The sequence below is a fragment of the Coregonus clupeaformis genome, chromosome 17 (genome assembly GCF_020615455.1).
Source record: "Coregonus clupeaformis isolate EN_2021a chromosome 17, ASM2061545v1, whole genome shotgun sequence".
Classification (NCBI taxonomy): Eukaryota; Metazoa; Chordata; class Actinopteri; order Salmoniformes; family Salmonidae; genus Coregonus; species Coregonus clupeaformis.
In genome coordinates this window covers 48502639-48522083 of record NC_059208.1, presented here as the reverse complement: position 1 = coordinate 48522083, position 19445 = coordinate 48502639, and the positions used below count along the sequence as shown (strand labels likewise).

At 43.6% G+C, this 19445-nt stretch overlaps 1 protein-coding gene across 2 annotated transcripts in view; it reads right to left on the bottom strand.

The window, feature by feature from the left end:
* Positions 1–5647: 5647 nt before the first annotated feature.
* Positions 5648–19445, bottom strand: part of LOC121586655 (ataxin-1-like) — a 183261-nt gene continuing 169463 nt past the window's right edge. For both annotated transcript variants that reach the window (XM_041903552.2, XM_041903553.2), the window contains 2 exons: positions 14617–17034; positions 5648–13700 (listed from right to left, as the gene is read on the bottom strand). In XM_041903552.2, the coding sequence (XP_041759486.1) occupies positions 13095–13700; positions 14617–16491 (2481 nt within the window). In that variant the 5' untranslated portion in view covers positions 16492–17034 and the 3' untranslated portion in view covers positions 5648–13094. The remainder of the gene's footprint in view (positions 13701–14616; positions 17035–19445) is intronic.

Sequence of the window (19445 nt, the reverse complement as noted above, 5' to 3'; positions counted from 1 at the left end):
TATCTACACCAAAAGCTCCCAACATACAACCTATATAATTATTATGGACACAGTATGCTTACATTATTAGTTATCTTGTTTCTTAGCATAAAACAATTTTGCTAGGACTGTCTGGGAGTGGTCTGAGTATGGAGGGGAAAACTGAAAACTAGCTGTTATTGGCAGACAGGTTTGGAACTCTCTTTCTTATTGGTCTATTAAGTAATTTACCGCCTGGTGATGTCACCAGGCAGGCCAAAACTCTATGCCACCATAACAGGCAGAAATTTCAGGCGGTCTTTTCAAACAGCTCTTACACTAAAAGGGCATTATCATAATTTTCACAATTTCACAGTATTATTCCAACCTCATAGTGTGGAAAAATATATAAAACACAGGAAACTCACGTTTATTTTGACTGCACTGGGCCTTTAATTTTATGAAGCCATTGCTGAATGTAATGTTAGGATGTGCTGTAGTTTACAGGAGCTCTTAATGTGTCTGACTAAATAAGATCAGGCTTCAGCACAGTGAGAGGGTTAATACAGTGTGGTAGTGTCTGCTCTTCTCTGCTTTCTGTGTGACTCTGTGAAAGTGCTCTGGGTGTGGCGGGAAGAGAACGGAAGCACAATCAGGCCAGTGGAATGTCAGGAATGCTGGGTTAACTAAATGCGGAGCTGTGGACTCACTCACTGTATTACACAGCTGTTGGGTTAACTTACTACATCACTGTATTACACTGCTGTTGGGTTAACTTACTACATCACTGTATTACACTGCTGTTGGGTTAACTTACTACATCACTGTATTACACTGCTGTTGGGTTAACTGACTACATCACTGTATTACACTGCTGTTGGGTTAACTGACTACATCACTGTATTACACTGCTGTTGGGTTAACTTACTACATCACTGTATTACACTGCTGTTGGGTTAACTGACTACATCACTGTATTACACTGCTGTTGGGTTAACTTACTACATCACTGTATTACACTGCTGTTGGGTTAACTGACTACATCACTGTATTACACTGCTGTTGGGTTAACTGACTACATCACTGTATTACACTGCTGTTGGGTTAACTTCCTACATCACTGTATTACACTGCTGTTGGGTTAACTGACTACATCACTGTATTACACTGCTGTTGGGTTAACTTACTACATCACTGTATTACACTGCTGTTGGGTTAACTTACTACATCACTGTATTACACTGCTGTTGGGTTAACTGACTACATCACTATATTACACTGCTGTTGGGTTAACTTACTACATCACTGTATTACTGTACTGGAACATTCAAGGATTAAACACTACTGTAAAACAAACAAACATACTGTAGCCTTCCTGCTGTAATAGTAATGGAGTTCCCAAAAAGGATTCGAGTATTCTTTGTCGTGAGTAAACGTGAACATATCCAGGTTAAGAGCTGTTGTGTTTGTTCAGCTGTTGAAACTGTGGAACACTGCATGCATGTAATAAGCATTGATATGTGCAGTAAATGTCTTCATTTTTCATATTGAAGATAATAGCCACAGAAGAATGTTGTTTGTGAGAGATTCAGACTCAGTACAATTGCAAGCATGCAAACGTGCACAGGGCCTCGATATGTATCCGTATGAACACACTACTTACAATGCAAGCCCAATACGTTGCTACTTTCTAAGTAGTAGTCTATGCTAGTGGATATAGTGGAACACAGCCAGCCATGAATGGCGAGTCTGGCCTGGTTGTAGTCAGCTGACGTAGTAACAGAGAGTTTATTGGTCCCTGATCTGTTCTCAGTGCAGTCCTCTACACTGACACTAACTCAAATGAATGAGCCCAGGTCTAATGCATAATGATACTCCAGACAGCCACGTCTGTCTGACTGTCTGTCTGCCTACACCCACTGCCCATTAGCGAGGTACTTTACAGTACACCGTGTGCCTAGGACTCACTGGAAGAACATATCTGCACACGCACAGAGAACATGCAGTGAGTAGATATGTAGATATTTGCCTGTGCGCATGTGTGTGAGGACGGGTGGATCTGTGTGTGTTGTACGTGTGCCTGTATCGGGTGTGTGTGTGTGTGTGTTTGTGTGCGCATATGTGTGTCTGGCGCATTGGTGTGTTAGTATTACAATGAGTCAGCCAAGGTTACACAGTTTGAAAGTCAAATGGAAGGCTCTCTTTTGATGAGAAACATCTAGCTACGTGTTTGTTGGATGTAGAGGATAATGTTAATGACATGTTTGATGGCAGTAGAGCGCTATTTCCACAGAACCTCTGTAGACAAAACAAGCCACAGATGTGTTGTCTACTGTACTGTACATTCCTCTCATAGTTACTGAAGAATGCATCTGGAAACGAGTGCCGCAGAATTAGTTTTGGCTAGCAAACACGCTAAATGCTAACTGTAATCAAAAGGCCGGAACTTGCATTGGCACTGTTATTTTATTAGTTTGTGTATACTGAAACAATACACTTGAACTGGTATACAGACATGATTTTTTTTTTTACAAATTTGTTCACAAATATTGTTTTATTTTTCGTAATAATAATGAAATTAATTCTAACTAGAAAACCTGCAAGCACCATCAAAGAAAATAACCATAAAATCCAAGAAACTTGAGACTTGAGTGTATCCTACAAATAGATACACCACAATTAGAAAATAGAATTTCAATTGTAACCTTTTTTAAATTTGTTTTTTTTTTATATATAAAAAGCTAGTGCAAGTACAATATTTTACACAAATTACAGAGTATGCACGCATATGGAAACACAACAAAAGAAGAAAGGTTCTCTTTTCCCCGATAACAGCTCCTAACTACCGAAAGCCTGTACGCACTTTGTGTGGTTTCATATTTTGCTGAGTAAGGTACAAACCATTTCCCCCCTCCAAAGACCTCCACTTGATACAGGCCAGAATCCTCTGTGTCCACATCATGGACATACAATACCTAGATTTGGCTCAACATACTTTCACATTGACACTTTCTAACATGGCTCCTGCAATATTTCACATACAATTTACAATATGCTCTAAAAACCCTTGATTTAAACGGATTATCATTGGGGCCCTGAGTTTCTCATGAATATGTGATCTGACCAGAGTTTTTCCTTGTCAAAGTTACATGGTCAGGGAAAACTCAAACCCCTAGTCATCATGTCTGACTCTTCCTATATCCAATATGAACATATAGTTCACATATACGTACGTCCAACCATTATTATCACACTGTGGCCAATCTAGAGTTTCTACATCTATGCCTTTTTCTGCCCAGTATCAAGTGATAAGAAACTTAAAAACATTCTCCATGTCCTCCCCAATGGACGACTTAATCTCATTATGACAACATCCTCAACACCTGTATACTAGGCCCTGGGACTAGAGCTCTGTCCAACATCCCCACTAGCACATTATTTAGAATAAAGAAAAGTATTGGGCATGGATCCTTAGAAGTATGCTAGTATTGACATGAGAACAAAGTCTAGCTACTACTGCAATGTCTTTACATACATCAGACCACTCCTTCCATTGGAATGACCTCTGTGGCTTCTTCCTAGCCAAAAGGCCAGCAGATGGCGACATTGAGTCATTTTCATCTTACCGTCCAAATGCATTGTATGCAGCCGGCAATACATTAGTATCCCTCGTTGGACCGGTTCGTACCTAAAACATTCATTCAGGCTGCATAGGCTTCGGGTTCCTCTTTAACTTTATTTAATGGCGAGAAGGCTAAATGCTAATTCCAGATGTTGTGTCGCCTTCAGTCAATCAGGTTGAAACTATCAGACCAGGGGTTCTGTTTCTTTTACACCTGCTGCATTAGCAGCATCGCATTAGTGGAAACCAAGACTGTTCTCAGGGCAGACCTGGTTGTAGCTAGATATGTTTGAGTTGAGTCAGGAACAATTTTTGCATTTTAGCTAACCCTTTTCCTAAACTTAACTTAATTATCCTAACCTGCCACGTTAATTCTCCTAACCTGCTGCATATGTTCTCCTAACCTGCTACGAAAAGTCACTTCTGCTAGTCAAAACCGGCAGACGCGCCCTGAGAATACCTTTGGTTTCCACTAATGCGATAAAGCGCTGTGTTAGGTTGGGATGAAAAAACAGATTGCTGCAACCTGATTGGCTGAACATGATATATAACATCCGGAATTAGCATTTAGCCACTCTAGCATGGTGGTGGAAAATGTACGCATATTTCCCCCTTTTTCTTTTCGCTTTCTCGCCATTAAATAAAGTTAAAGACGAACCCGAAGCCTATGCAGCCTGAATGAATGTTTTAGGTACGAACCGGTCCACGAGGGATACTAATGTATTGCCGGCTGCATACAATGAGTTTGGACGGTAAGATGAAAATGACTCAATGTCGCCATCTGCCGGCCTTCTTCCCATCTCCTCTTACAATACAATCTGTTTACCTGTTTTGATTCGATCAACAAAATGGACTGGGGGAAAATACACATTAAAAACAACAACAACAGCAAATGCGTGCGTAACAAGTTGTAATGAACACCCATTGTTTTCTCTCCCCCTCAACACCAGTTAAGAGATGACACTTTCCAACAGGTGAGTAGTCCCGTGTAGCTCAGTTGGTAGAGCATGGCGTTTGCAACGCCAGGGTTGTGGGTTCGTTTCACACGGGGGACCAGTATAAAAAAAATATTAAATTAAATTAAAAAATGTTTGCACTCAATAACTGTAAGTCACTCTGGATAAGAGTGTCTGCTAAATGATGAAAATGTAGCAGGGAGGAGTAGTGTGGTGTCATGGGGCTGACACTAGGGGGAGCTCCTGTTTCTACCGTCCCAGAACTCACTGATACAAACTCACCTCTGTTTTTCTATTAACCCCTTTTATCAAACATTATCAGTTGGGTTGAGGTGTGGGGATGTAGGGGTTTTGTATTTTTGTGTGAAATATTATATTACAGAAGTACAATATCTTGTAGAGCATTCATTGGCAACATTTAAAAAAATCGTAGGACATTTATATGTCCATTTCTTTAAGATATTTCAAGTCTTCTTTTCTTTTTTTCTTAAGAGGTGTGTTCTTACAGATCTCAAATACATACACTGACAGTTTGGATTGCTATAGAGGTCTGTGACAGACACGGGTTGGTGGTGATGGAGTACAGCATCTATATAACATGAGTTGGTTGTTGGTTGGTTCTGATTGGCTCCGTCTCTCATCATGTCCAAGTCTGTCTTTGCCTGCCTTGCCAGTCCTTGTGTTGCGTCTCAGTTCTCTGTGTGACTGGCAGCCTGCAATTCGGATATCACTCCGCTTATGTCTCCACATGTCCAGTTTGACCAGCAGCCAAACCAAAGGTCAACAGAGAGAGTCCCACCCCCAGACATGTCTTTGTGTTCTGACCAGTAGGCAACATTTACTGGACCCCAGCTGACAGAAGACCCTTCTCTGGGCTTCAGAGTGTGTAGGGGTCAAAGGTGAGTAGTCAGAGAGCACAGAACAGGCCATATCTCTGAGCGAGTGAGTGAGTGTCTGTCAGCTGGTCGTTATAGATAGAGTGGGGTAAAGATAGAGCTGCTGGATGATGGACCAGGTCAACCCATGTCTCCTTACTACACCTCCACACTGAGAGCACATAGCCATCTCCAGCATATAACAGTATAATAAGAATCCTAATCATAATAATCCATACAATAAATTATATTTATATATTTATTACATAAATATAATAACTAATTATAGTAATAACCCATATCGAAAAGCTTACCAACATTAAATTGAGGGGGGGGAACGGACGACTTAACCATGTGGTTAATGGGTGTGTTGAAGTTTTCTCTGCCTGAGTTGGTTATCCAGCGGTACGGACATTTATTGACAAGACGTCAAACAACAGTCAAGTTTAAACAAAGGAATCCTGATTGAATTCTGTTCAGTTTAAACACAAAAAGGTGCCAAAATCATGATCTTTTTTTTGCCAAAAAATTTACTAAAATAAAACAACATGGCAATAAACAATAAAAACAACAACACATGCCTTTTCTTTTCAAAACGCTGAAGCTCACACCAACATTCATTATATTTGTCATTTGTGCAAGAAGTAAATAAGCCAATAAAAAAAGACAAGGTCAGCTGTGTGTGCTCCTCCAATGAGGAGGCTTGTCACAAAGTCACATGAAACATTCCCCAAACAGACGTCCAATCACGTCTCCTGACAGAGTCAAGTGCTACAAAGGAGACTAAAACAAGGAAAAGGTCCTATTCCGAAAAGGTAAGTAAATAAAGAAAGCAAAAGTCTTTTATACAATAGGACCAAACTGAACACACAAAAAAGGGTGCGTCCATGAGAAAGGTACTTCCTGGTTAGTAATGTGGAACCAGGAAACCGCCTAGCGTCTTAACTCGTTGGACCCAAGAACGTGCCGGACGCTAGGCGAAATGGAGCAAAGAGAGGAAACACTACTGTTTACAACAAGGCCATGTGCAAAAAAATGAATCCAAACAGTCTCTCCATCTCTTTCTCCTGTCTATTTTTTTCGGTTAGTTTTTCTCTCTCTCTATCTCTTTCATTCTCTGTCTGTATTGAATGAATTAATGATTGAATGTTATACCTCTGGGAAAGGCCTTGGTCTGACATGAGGGTTTAGACCAGACCTTTCCTCTGGGTTTAGAAAGTGCTGAAACAGTATCAAGTTTACGCCGTTAGTCGGCTACTTTAAATGTGCATCTTTATTGGTTGGTTTTACAAAAGTGGTCCCCACTAATATATGAGGTTATAATAACTCTGTCATCTGTCTTTTCTCTCTGGACCTTATGAGGGTTAGGGCTAGTGATCTCAAAGTCCATAAGAGAGAACACCACACACACACACGCATATACACACGCACACAGAAAATAAACAACATCATTACGAAAGGCTGGTGGGGACAACATAATCTCAAGTTTAAACAGAAAAGTGTACACACACATATTTCCACATACCTGTATGCAACTAGCCTTAGTCAAACATGTCTCTCCACACTCTCACACAGACATTGACATGATGCAGATGAGCAGCAGGGTACTGACACAGAGCACCCAAGTCTTTCTAATGGAACAGGAATGTCCCCTTACTTCACCAGAGGCTGATAAACATTATAAATCCACCTGAAAGCCAACAGCCCCAGGGCAGGGAAACTCTTTATGTCAACACTACATACATACCTCTACCACTGACATCATGTTACTATCACCTCTCCGTCACAACACCTCAAACATCCCAAGAATGGAAAGTACAGTACACCTCTCCCTAGCCAGGTGCCTGTCTCTGTCTTTCTTTCTGATATCATCCATTCTTTTTCTTCTTCTCTATCTTACATCACTCTCTCTGACTGACAGTTTTCCTGGACTGCAGAATGTAGAATCATTTACAGAATCCAGCTTCTTAACAGTCAGACTGTAAATGAACGTCTAGCTGGAGCGTTGACTGACAAAGCATTCTATTTACTGAGGTCAAAGACATACTTCTACATACCGGTAGGCCTGCATATGCTGCCAGCTTGACACTCAACATACAGGCAATATGCTCACTCAATCTCCATTCTTATCCACCCACTCTGCACTAACCCTTCCTGAGTTCTAGAAGTCTGTCTAGCGTGAGGCAAATGAAATTGAAGACATTGTAGGGGCACAGTAAAGGGGTATGGACAAAGACACATACAGTACATGGCTAACAAACATCTGACAGGGACAATGCTACATACACTTGGCACAACAATGGGAGAGGAAAATTATACTAATTATACTATTGCACATACAGTATGATTCCAAGGGCAACGGGAATCATTATCCTGATAGATAAGAACTGGGACTACCTGGGAGTTCCTGAACTAGAAATAAAAGACACTAAATGAAATTAAAAAGACAGCAGACTAACAATGTAATTGCCACAAGCTCTGCGGTCCCCTCCTTCATCTAATTACAACTTTATTTAAACCTCACACAATCTTAGTACAACTTGAATACAACCTTACTACAACCTTATAACAGTCCACTATACTATATTATACATTAGGCTAAATCTCCTGACTGCATGCCCTTACTTTGAGTCCTGTCCTCTACCACCTACCTGTCCTGCCCACTACGCCTCTCACCTCTCCAACTAACCTGACACACTGCTTTGATTGTGAAGCTGACCTAAGCAGACATTGCAGATCGGGTGAATGTGGCTTCCTGTATATGTGTGTGTGTGTGTGTGTGTGTGTGTTTATTTTGTTTACTCCTAAAACAAGAAAAACAAACTGCGGTGAATCTCTGGGTTCACTTAACACTAATCTCAACACGCAAACATCTCCACTGGTGTATGAACACTGTTACTTAATATGTCTCGAACAGAAAATAAAAAGTGAGTGTGTGTGTGGGAACTAGAGAGCGGAAAGAAACTGTGCTAGGGGGAAGAAAAAGGCAGTTGCACATGTAAGGCCAGGCCATTGATAGAAGGTAGCTAGCGGTTGCTGAGGGTAAAATAACTAACTGGCTGCTGAGGTTCTAGAAAGGGTATAACAGAGGCTGGCTGGCCATGGCTACCTGAACTAGGAGTCAGAGATTAGAGGTCACTAGTGGGTGTAGCATAATGTGTACTGTAGTCCATACTGAACAGTCTGTCACTGCATATGTGAAAATCTCCCTGAATTTTTTGAATGGCAGGCCGTGCAACTGCAACAACTTAATAGGAATTGAAAGATGCTAAAATGACTAGGCTGGTATGTTAACGGCTGGCTGAGTTCTTTCAAGGGTGTGTGTGTGGAAGCAGCTCTTTATTTTGGTTCTAACATTGAGGGAGAAGGTTTTTATTGCAGAGCTTCTAGAAGGAATGATTTACATGTTATAGCCAGCCAGAGAGAGCGATGAGAGGAAAGGCTTTTAACTAGTTTGCTCTCTAGAGACACAGCTTCACCCCCCATCTGTGGCTGGCCATCAAAGGGAGGTATGAGAGGAGGAAAACTCTAATGGGTTCTACTGTATGCTTGTTGTCTGTCTATTGCTATTGGAAAGCAGCCCACACACAACTGCCATGATGCTATGCATTTGCACTAGAAAACGTTACCTGAAAGGGTTTGATTGGTGACATTGTTTTGCTCTATTTTCCCATAATGAGAGTTTAGGAGGGGTAAGTCAGTCAGAACAATACTTAACTCAACCAGGGTCTCATTTTGGTTCAATGTGTATGAATGCAAAACCATAGACAGATTCCGTATCTTAATTTGAGCCAGTTTCACACAGCTGGAAAATAATCTTGCAGCAACATCCTGCAGCAAATATGAATATTTATGTGGATTATAATTAATATTTAAAAAAATTATAGGGGTTGATACATTTTTCATTAGGGCAAATCAAGTCTGACATTTTAAAGTGGAAATTACAAACGTAAGAAGCATTTTTAAACCTTGAATACACTACAAGTTTGAATTTCTTGCTGTGCAGGGAAACTCCTGCAACAACAGGATGATCAAATGAAGATACGGCATCTATACCTAATGGTTAAAATACTAATACTAATACTAATACTAATACTATTTTACCCAGTTTGGTGAAGCTCTAGAAGGAACAGTCATTACTATACCCATCCTGCCCTACAAAAAGACACAAAGATTCTCACACACACACACACACACACACACACACATATACACACAGACATGGACATTTTCATAAACTACCTGTAGAAGACATAATAAAACAATGTTATAAAAGAAAAAATGAAAATGCACTGCCGTGGCGTTGATCTGAGAAACCCTGTTTTATTATATAAAATAAAGCATTTTCAAACCTATACGGGGTGTATACTCACTCACCACCACCACCATCCATCTGTCTTTATCCATCCATCCATCCATCCAAGTCACACATCCATCCGTCCATCACCACGCCGATCACCCGCATCCATCCTCCTATTTCGCCACGCTCCATGTAGGAGTTGTTCTTAACCTCAGATCTAGGATCAGATTAGCCTACACCAGAGGAGACTGGTGGGAGGAGGTATAAGAGGACGGGCTCATTGGAATGGCTGGAATTAAATATATGGAACAGTATCAAAAGCATCAAACATATGGAAACCACATGTTTGACTCCGTTCCAAACTTCCATTCCAGCCATTACAATGAGCCTGTCCTCCTATAGCTCCTCCCACCAGCCTCCTCTGGCCTCCACCCACTCCTAACACTAACCATTAGGCGGATGAACTAAACATCTGAACCTAGATCAGTGGTTAGAAGCAACTTCTACATACTTCTCGTTCTCTGCCACATCTTCTACCACCTAAACACACCTGAAAATCAGAGAGCTCAACAGGTGTACCTGCTGGTGGCCCCGCCCCCGGCTCCACAATGACTCTCAACCAAACCCCCAACAAGTGGGCGGGACTTGGACATGCCACAGGTGTGAGTGACAGTGTGGTGGTCCAATGAGGAGCAGAGCCGAGAGCATTGGAGACAATCAGCATGGAGCACACTTGTTAAATAACTGCTACAATTCAGTAAAATGGGGTTTCAGCTCTGTGTGTGTGTGTGTGTGTGTGTGTGTGTGTGTGCAAAATGGCTGAAAACATAGTTGTGTCTGTAATGGCATCCTATTCCCTATATAGTGCACTACTTTTGGCCAGTGCACTGTATAGAGAATAGGGTGCTATTTTGAACACAGTCAAAAAGTAATGTCACCCAACTGACTACCTCTCCAGATGTGCAAATTGCAAGATTCTCTTAAGTAAAACTCAAAAAACAGAAACACTGGAAATTTAACATTGGATATATCATATTAAGTTATATGATATTTCTATACACATATACAAACACATACACACACACACACGCACACCAACAAACACACACTGCACAGAGCACTGAGACTATCATCTTCGTCTGCAACTCAAATATCTTGGCTTCATCAAGGGGAAATATCTATGTCACACAAGTATTTGTATACATATTAAATGTATATCAACAAGTATGAAATACATACAATCCTCTCCTTTAGGAGAGTGCCTGTCTGTGTGTGTACTGTATTCCGTGTGTGTGTGAGTTTGTGTGCACTTACACATTCCTGCATTCATGCATTATGCATACATATATGATGTATATGACACCCTTCAGAAATTCTGTGGCCAGAGCGTCGATAACTGTCTCAGTGTCGTCCACAACATAGCTGGACATTCCCACACCTATTCCCATGCTCTACCCAATCTTCTTTTTCATATCCTTGACAAGGCAGTTATGTGTCGAAAAGTAAATTTTTTGACCACACGCATATTTTGAAAAGCATGTTTTGATTTGAGTAAAGTGCCTCAACAAAAAGCACTCTTCTGATATTATATCTTCTTCTATATTCCTCTTCTCTCTTTCTTTCCTCTCCTAACTGGCACTCACTCCATCACCTGTCACATTCATCCCTTTCAAAGGTCATGTGACCCCGTGACCCCAAGACATCATCATGACCCCTTCATCGTTCAAAAGTGCTGCTGCCACAGAGTTCTACTTCTTCCTCAAGTCAAAATAACAAAAACATACAGTACTGTGTTAATGAAGAGACCAATAATAATAATAATAATAATAATAACAATAATAATAGTTGTGTTATCATCAGTTGGTGAGTGTGACAGGTGTGCAAATGAAAGTGCTGCAACACAACATCCTTTCCCTCTCGTCTCTAAAGACTCAACACTGACTTTCTGACAGAGTCCCAAATTGCCCCCTATTCCCTACATAGTGCACTACTTTTGACCAGGGCCAATAGGGATAGGGCCTTGGTCAAAAGTAGCACACTATATTGAAATAGGGTGCCATTTGGGATGAAACCTCTTTCTTTCTGCCTCTCTCTCCATAAGAATACAAATAAAAAGGTTGCACCAAGTAATAAGGATTATGTATAATCATCTTCCTATTTTCATAGTTCATGTCAACCCAGTGTGATTGCAAAAGTATGCATTGTTAGGGTATAAAGGAATAACATAGATATTTAACTTAACCACCCTGGTTCAAACTATACGTCCATACAGTATGTGACCCCTGATCTCAAAGCTTTAGACAATCATCAAATATATCATTATCAACTCACTGGGCAAGATAGGAGAGGTTCAAAGGTGAAAAGGGAAAAATTGACAAGCAAAACTAAATAAAAAAGTTCAAATAAAAATGTTTCAGAAACAAAAATAATAACATAAAGACTTCAGTGTCACCAAAACATAACAAAGGAAGGAAGAGTTCCCTCTTTCTGGAGGCACACTGGCGCCGCCCGATGACCTCACCTGGCTGGACTGGCCTGCTGGATGACATCACCTAGCTAAGTGGTCTAGATGGATGAGTGTCGAGGCATCCGGTGACCCCTTGTTTAGGACTAGATGTGTAGTTCTAACCTTATGTCAGAGACAAATAAAATATGTTATTACAAATCCTCTTCTAGTCATGAGAGTTTAAAATGGTTACAGACCCTTTTTGAACTGTGTCTTATCTAAAGACATCTTGAGTCGCTCGGGATAGATGACATCATATCAACTCAGTCTGCCACCAAGGCAACAGGTGGCGTGGAGAGTGATTCAGTCCAGACATCCTGAACACTCTCGTCAGTAGTGCCTTTACCAGGAAGTGACATCACAAAGGAAGTGACATCACTCACGGAGCTACATTACACCCGTTTAGTCATGTCCCCAGGCCCTATTGGAAAGCTAACTACATGTTTTATTAATTTAATGTATTTGTCCACCTGCAGCCATCAAATGACCAGAGAGGTATCACGCAGTGCTTTTGTGTGCCACAAACCCACAAATAAAACATTTACAATACTTCACAAATCCCCTTGCCCAGAGATTTGTGGAACCAACCCAAAACAATTGCACCGGTTGCTTGTTTACGTAATACCAAACGGATCTATTACAATGTTATTACCAACTTAACTTAATATAAGGTGATAACATGTAAGTACTGGGTAAAATTTTGCCTACAGTACATTCATCCAGGTAGAAAATAAAAACAAGAAATAAAATCTACAACAAAGTAGCTAAAATGAAACTTTTATGTGGGCATTCTTTCTTTCTTTTTTTCATTCTTTTTTAAATCTCTCCATCCAATCCCCATTTGAATTAACAGTCTTGTTTTAATCTCCTGCCTTCACTACTTGCCTATATTTGACCTGCCTTCGATGCTGATCTTTACCTCCTGAGTGATAAAGGAAGGTTTGGGCAGAGTCAACGGGGGCTCCTTCTCGCTCCTCTCCACCTTACGGCCCTCGGGGGCCGACCATCTCCTCTTGCGGCTCACCGGCTTGGCGGCACCACCGCTGGATTCTGAATCTCCAGGCTGGCCTCCTTTCGAGTTGGCTTCTCCCCCGGCGCCGAACCTCAGTTCCCCATTCTCTGAGGCGATCTGAACACCTCCACCTGCTCCAACCACCACACTCCCACATCCACTCCTGGAGCCTCTCTGGCCCACCCCGTTCTCCTGCTCCCCGTGCCTGGCTGACCTGGAGGATTTGAGGGGCCCGTGGATGGAGCCCATATTGCAGCTGGTAGTGATCTCAATAGCCTGGTTCTGGGTCTGCTGCGTCTTCTTCAGGGAGCCGTTCCTCAAGTTCTTCAGGGTGAGGGAGATGCAGACGTCCCCCACTGTTAGCTTGGTGCAGGGTAGTTCTAACAGCTGAGTGGTCCGGTCCGGGCAGCACGATGACCAGCCCTGGCCGAATACGAAGAAGGGATACTCCAGCAGCACCTCCACACTCACCTGGCGGAGAGAGGGGAAGAGAGAATGAGAGATTGAGAGGAGACGAGGGAGAGATGGAGAGAGAGAGAACAGACAGGAGAAAAACAAGCTAAACATCAGACATCATATACTGTAAATCAACTCAGAGAAGAAACCACCTCAAAGAAAAAATGAGAAGAGAGAACAGAGATAAGAATGGAAGTATTTGATACAGTAATGCTCTGAGGCTGACCATGTTTCAGACAGAGAATGGAGGGAGATAGTTAGAAGCTGGTTTGAGGGGTTGGCCAAACCGGAGAACAGACAGATGAAAAAGATGATGAGCTTTTAACACAGACCCCCTGAGAGAGAGAGAGGGAGAAAAAGAGAGAAAGAGAAAGAAAAGAGGGGAGAGAGAACGAGAGAGAAAGGGGGAGTGAGAGAGAGAGAGAAAGAGAGAGAGAGAGAGAGAGAAAGGGCAAGAGAAACTGGAATACAAGAAAATCTGAAAAAAATGATTAATGACAATCCCACGTGGTCATATATACAGCTAGCTGAGTAGCTATGTGGTTTGAGCAAGCTCTGTTGTTGCATGTAACATGGAGATATGGATGGAGATAGGTGTCCTATGTAATAGTAGAGAGAGAAGTATTTAGAAGTATTCTTAGAACTCTGAAACGTTTGAGGCATGTAGGATCCTCATAGGTGGCAAACAAGAGGGAAACTGACTATAGAACACCATAATAGTCTATGGAGTAAACGTGATGTAAATACATTGATTGCCAAGTGTTCTTGATGTAACATTTCATGTCATTCTAAGCATGGACATTAAGGACCTTGTCTGTCCATTACCTGTGATTAGCAATGTTATCAATGTTACTATTGTTGAGCATGAGTAGTGTTTATTTGGACAATTTTTAGCCTTCATTAAGTAAAAAAAAAGTATGTATTCTCCTACCTGAGCGCGGTGCTCGCCCACGGAGAACTGTACGATGGCGAAGTTGGGCGTGTGGCTGCCGTCGATGCGTTCCACGGTCGAAGAGTCTATCTTCAGCTCGCTGCTGATCTCAGCGCTCTGGATGAAGTCCTCCGTCTTCAGGTCCTCCACGCGCTTCAACTCCCCGTCCGCCAGCTGGATGATGGAGCCCTTGATGAAGTAGGGAGGCAGCGAGGGGGCTGAGGAGGGGGCCGGGGGGGCTGGGACCACGGGGAGGTGTAGCTGGGCCTGGACTACAGTGCCCCCGGCAGGGTGGGAGAGAGGGGGATAGGGCGCCGGGACCTCGAATAGATGCTCATCTTTAGGGTTGGGGTTACGTTTAGGGTTGGTAGTGGTGGTGACGTAAGCGTGGGGTAGTGTGGTGGGGAAGGGCTGTGGTTGGGTTGTGGTGGCTATGTGGGCAGCATGGGCAGCCTCCAGGCTGGTGACCCCGGCCCCACTGACGGGGATGATGATAGGTTGAGACCCTGGGGCCCTTGGGATAAGCAGGTGCTGGGGCAGACTGGTGTGGTACTGCTGCCCCCCTGCACTCCCAGCCAGGTAGCCGATGATGGGCTGCCCGCCGGGGCCAGCCTGGTAGAAGTTGGTGGAGAGTTGGCCCAGGGAGAGGGGCGACGCATCGCTGGCGCTGTGTGTGGTCTGGATGACCGTGTGGGTGTGAGGGGACAGGGAGCTGACAGCCGCCTTCAGACTTTCCACACTGAGCGGAGGGGGGAAGGTGAACGTGGAGGAGGTGGAGGAGGAGGGGGTGCAGGACACAGGTTTACCCAAGAGGAGGCTGCCTTTCTCTGCATGCGAGGCAGAGGAGGGCGGTAGTTTGTTGGGGCTGTGGTGGTCTGGTCCTCCGTGGCTGTTGGGCACTAGCATTAGAGAGGTCCGTAGCCCTGATGCATCATGGGAGGTGTAGGCCTCATAGTGATGCTGTGAGCTCTGCTGCTGGTGGAGTTGGTGGTACTGAGAGGAAGAGGAGGAGGAAGAAGAGGAGGGGGTTCCTTTGCTTTCCTTTCTCTCATAGCGGCCCCTCTTCTCCAGCTCTCCGTTGTGCAGCTCCCTGGGCCGGCCCTCTTCTCTCTTAGTCAGGTGCCCCTCGGGGCCGGGGCCCGCGTACTGGACCAGCACCTGGGAGCCCCCGCTGAGGGCCAGGGTGTGTTGGGGGTGGGGATGCAGGTGCAGGGGCAGGTGGTGGGTCCCACTGTGGGGCGAGGGGGCAGTCTGGGGGGCCACGCTCAGAGAGGAACTAGAGATCTGGGACTGGGAGGTAATGGTGGTGTTGGGGTAGGGGTCAGGGTGGGAGCGTTGGGATGTGGAGGTGGGTGGCGGGGGAGGGAGGAGCTGGGAGGAGATGTAGCCAGCGTAGGGGCCTGTGTAAGGGGAACTGATGAACTGGAGGTTGGGGGGCAGCTGGGTGTAGTGGATGGCCCCTCCTGGTTGGGACAGAGGAGAGGTGTACATGGCAGGGAGGGATGTGGTCACCACTCTGGGCTGATGTGATGAAGAGGAGGAGATGGAGCAGATAGAGGAAGGGACCAGGAAGTCTGTGTGTGTGGTGATGGTGGAGCATAGCGGTTTGTACTGTGGCCCGTCAGACTCACTGGGAGTGCTGGTACGCTGCCCACCTCTACCGCCATCTACGCCATCTCCGCCACCTCCGCCACTGTCTCTATCGTGCCCGCTGCTGTGCCCGCTGGCTACGCTGGCCAGCCATGCCAGGTTCTCTCCGCGCTGGCTCTCACTGGTGGGCGCCATCACAAGGGGCCTCTCGTCCACAGTGCTTGCTGGGAAATCTCTCTTCTTGGGGGGCAGACACTCGTTGCTGCGCTCCTGGTTGGACTTCATACTGTTATCTTTTCTCTCTCAACTTCCTGTTACATACACTCGCCTTGGCTCGTCTCTCTCACACAATCACTTTAGAACTCTTGTACTCCAGTTTTCTCTTTCTGTTTCTATCTTTGTCTCTCCCTCGTTCACTCTCTATTTCACTCCTGTCTTTGGCTGTCTCCCTCACTCTCTCTCTGTCTCTTGGCTTCACCTGGTTTTCCTCGTTGACAGAGTAGGCCCTCCTGCTGGTTGTGTGGGTGGCTGGGGCCAGGGGACTGGTAGGTTGGAGGGGGTAAGTTAGAGGGGGTAGGGGGTAAGTTAGAGGGGGTAGGGTGGAGGAGGTAGAGAGGGACGGAGGGGTCTGTCCTGTCCTGTAGCTCAGCGTCTGTCGGACGACTGGTTCTGGCTCAGCAAGAAGCAGAGAGGGGCACACCTGCTGTTGCCGTGGGAGCAGCGAGAGTCACACCTGCCGTTTCCGTGGAGAGAGGAAGAGAGCCGTCCGTCAGCTTCATGCGGAATCATTTCCCTCTGAGAGCTAGACTCCTGGATGGCAGTGGGAACCTGGGGAACAAAGTGAACAAACATTAGGTTCACACACACACACACACATATTAGAAACTGAACACACACATTAGAAACTAAACACACACACGCGCATACACACACACACAAACACAATAGAATGGCCTTCCACACTGGAAAATAATACTAACCACACTAGAAGAGGATACTAACCACGCTGGAAGAGGATACTAACCACACTAGAAGATAATACTAACCACACTGGAAGAGAATACTAACCACACTAGAAGAGGATACTAACCACACTAGAAGAGGATACTAACCACACTAGAAGAGGATACTAACCACACTAGAAGAGGATACTAACCACACTAGAAGATAATACTAACCACACTAGAAGAGGATACTAACCACACTGGACGAGGGTACTAACCACACTAGAAGAGGATACTAACCACACTGGAAGAGGATACTAACCACACTGGAAGATAATACTAACCACACTAGAAGAGGATACTAACCACACTAGAAGAGGATACTAACCACACTAGAAGATAATACTAACCACACTAGAAGTGGATACTAACCACACTAGAATATAATACTAACCACACTGGAAGAGGATACTAACCACACTAGAAGAGGATACTAACCACACTAGAAGAGGATACTAACCACACTAGAAGAGAATACTAACCACACTGGAAGAGGATACTAACCACACTGGAAGAGGATACTAACCACACTGGAAGAGGATACTAACCACACTGGAAGAGGATACTAACCACACTAGAAGATAAAACTAACCACACTGGAAGAGAATACTAACCACACTAGAAGAGGATACTAACCACACTAGAAGAGGATACTAACCACACTGGAAGAGGATACTAACCACACTAGAAGAGGATACTAACCACACTGGAAGAGGATACTAACCACACTAGAAGATAATACTAACCACACTGGAAGAGGATACTAACCACACTAGAAGATAATACTAACCACACTGGAAGAGGATACTAACCACACTAGAAGATAATACTAACCACACTGGAAGAGGATACTAACCACACTAGAAGATAATACTAACCACACTGGAAGAGGATACAAACCACACTAGAAGAGGATACTAACCACACTGGAAGAGGATACTAACCACACTAGAAGATAATACTAACCACACTGGAAGAGGATACTAACCACACTGGAAGAGGATACTAACCACACTAGAAGATAAAACTAACCACACTGGAAGAGAATACTAACCACACTAGAAGAGGATACTAACCACACTAGAAGAGGATACTAACCACACTAGAAGAGGATACTAACCACACTAGAAGAGGATACTAACCACACTAGAAGATAATACTAACCACACTAGAAGAGGATACTAACCACACTGGAAGAGGATACTAACCACACTGGAAGAGGATACTAACCACACTAGAAGAGGATACTAACCACACTGGAAGAGGATACTAACCACACTGGAAGATAATACTAACCACACTAGAAGAGGATACTAACCACACTAGAAGAGGATACTAACCACACTAGAAGATAATACTAACCACACTAGAAGTGGATACTAACCACACTAGAATATAATACTAACCACACTGGAAGAGGATACTAACCACACTAGAAGAGGATACTAACCACACTAGAAGAGGATACTAACCACACTAGAAAATAATACTAACCACACTAGAAGAGGATACTAACCACACTGGAAGAGGATACAAACCACACTAGAAGAGGATACTAACCACACTGGAAGAGGATACTAACCACACTAGAAGATAATACTAACCACACTGGAAGAGGATACTAACCACACTAGAAGATAATACTAACCACACTAGAAGAGGATACTAACCACACTAGAAGATAATACTAACCACACTAGAAGAGGATACTAACCACACTGGAAGAGGATACTAACCACACTAGAAGAGGATACTAACCCCACTAGAAGAGGATACTAACCACACTAGAAGATAATACTAACCACACTGGAAGAGGATACTAACCACACTAGAAGATAATACTAACCACACTAGAAGATAATACTAACCACACTGGAAGGTAATACTAACCACACTAGAAGAGGATACTAACCACACTGGAAGAGGATACTAACCACACTAGAAGAGGATACTAACCACACTAGAAGAGGATACTAACCACACTGGAAGAGAATACTAACCACACTGGAAGAGGATACTAACCACACTGGAAGATAATACTAACCACACTAGAAGAGGATACTAACCACACTAGAAGATAATACTAACCACACTGGAATATAATACTAACCACACTGGAAGAGGATACTAACCACACTGGAAGAGGATACTAACCACACTAGAAGATAATACTAACCACACTGGAAGATAATACTAACCACACTGGAAGAGAATACTAACCACACTGGAAGATAA